A 1,081-nucleotide genomic window follows, 5' to 3' on the forward strand; every position below is an offset into this window, starting at 1 on the left:
GCCGCCGAAGTTTCTAAGATGGCGGCTAGTAATTATTATGGATTCACACATGCAGCCGCAGCTGCCGCCGCCGGCCCGCAGTACAGGTACAAAACAAACACACACACAAACGCTTATTTACAGCAGTCGTAAAGCCACGACGGATGTTTAAGCGAGATGCTGACGGCCAGTGCGCAAATATCTCATAAGCTGCTGTTGTTCATGTGTGTATTGATGCTAGCATGATGTTTTGATATCGTGAAAAGTGAAATATGCGTGTGCTAGTATAACTTACTAGTTCTTATAGACTCGTAGTACCATGTTAATACCATTTAGTACTATGCTTTTACCATATAATTGCATTGTACTGTAAAGGGTGCATTAAAAATGCTTGCAGAAAGCACTATATTTGTGTTCTTTGAAGTATATACTGTTACCATGGTATTTTGGACCCTTGTAATGGTGCATATAAACCACATTCATTCTGAATCCTGAAATTCCCATCCAGTGCCCAGCCGCCTCCTGTCTATTCCCACCCAACCTCGGGCAGCTATAGCATCCAGGCGGCCCCTGGAGTGGCCCATGCTGTGACGGCCTCGTACCCCACCGCCCAACAGGCGAGTCCCGCGGTCACCGCCCCCTACCCCACCTACCAGCCCCATCCTGCCCCCAACTACTGCTACCAGCAGCCCGAAACGTCTCCGCAGCTGACGACCCCCCATCAAACCTACCAGGTGCTGACCGAACCGGTCAGTCTTCTCTTTGCAGCATTCATATTAATGATGCCTCTCAGGTGGGCTCATTTATTTATTCCCAAATTAATTTGGTTATACAGGAGAATTATAGCTACGGTCGACTGCCGTCGGTCAGCAGCTACGACAACAAGCAGTACTTTCAAACGAGCATCGCACCTGTGCAGCAAACCGCAACCGAGGCCTACTTCCAGACAGGTGCATCTGATTTCTCTTTCAATCTGACCTGAATGCTTTCGAGTCTGCCAGGTACATAAACAGATTTATCGAAGACGAAATAATGTGTTTTTAGAGAGGTAGTTCGCCCCAAAATAAAAATGGTCATGATTTACTCGATCCAAACCTGTATG

General features: G+C 47.3%; 1 protein-coding gene across 1 annotated transcript in view; it reads left to right on the forward strand.

Annotated features, from left to right (window-relative positions):
- Nucleotides 1-6: 6 nt before the first annotated feature.
- Nucleotides 7-1,081, forward strand: part of LOC107576785 (zinc finger RNA-binding protein-like) — an 8,107-nt gene continuing 7,032 nt past the window's right edge. Inside the window, exons 1-3 of the mRNA XM_016262917.1 lie at nucleotides 7-86; nucleotides 488-728; nucleotides 815-929. Coding sequence (XP_016118403.1) covers nucleotides 19-86; nucleotides 488-728; nucleotides 815-929 — 424 coding nt within the window. The 5' untranslated portion in view covers nucleotides 7-18. The remainder of the gene's footprint in view (nucleotides 87-487; nucleotides 729-814; nucleotides 930-1,081) is intronic.

This window comes from Sinocyclocheilus grahami, unplaced genomic scaffold (genome assembly GCF_001515645.1).
Source record: "Sinocyclocheilus grahami isolate Dianchi unplaced genomic scaffold, SAMN03320097.WGS_v1.1 scaffold4335.1, whole genome shotgun sequence".
Lineage (NCBI taxonomy): Eukaryota > Metazoa > Chordata > Actinopteri > Cypriniformes > Cyprinidae > Sinocyclocheilus > Sinocyclocheilus grahami.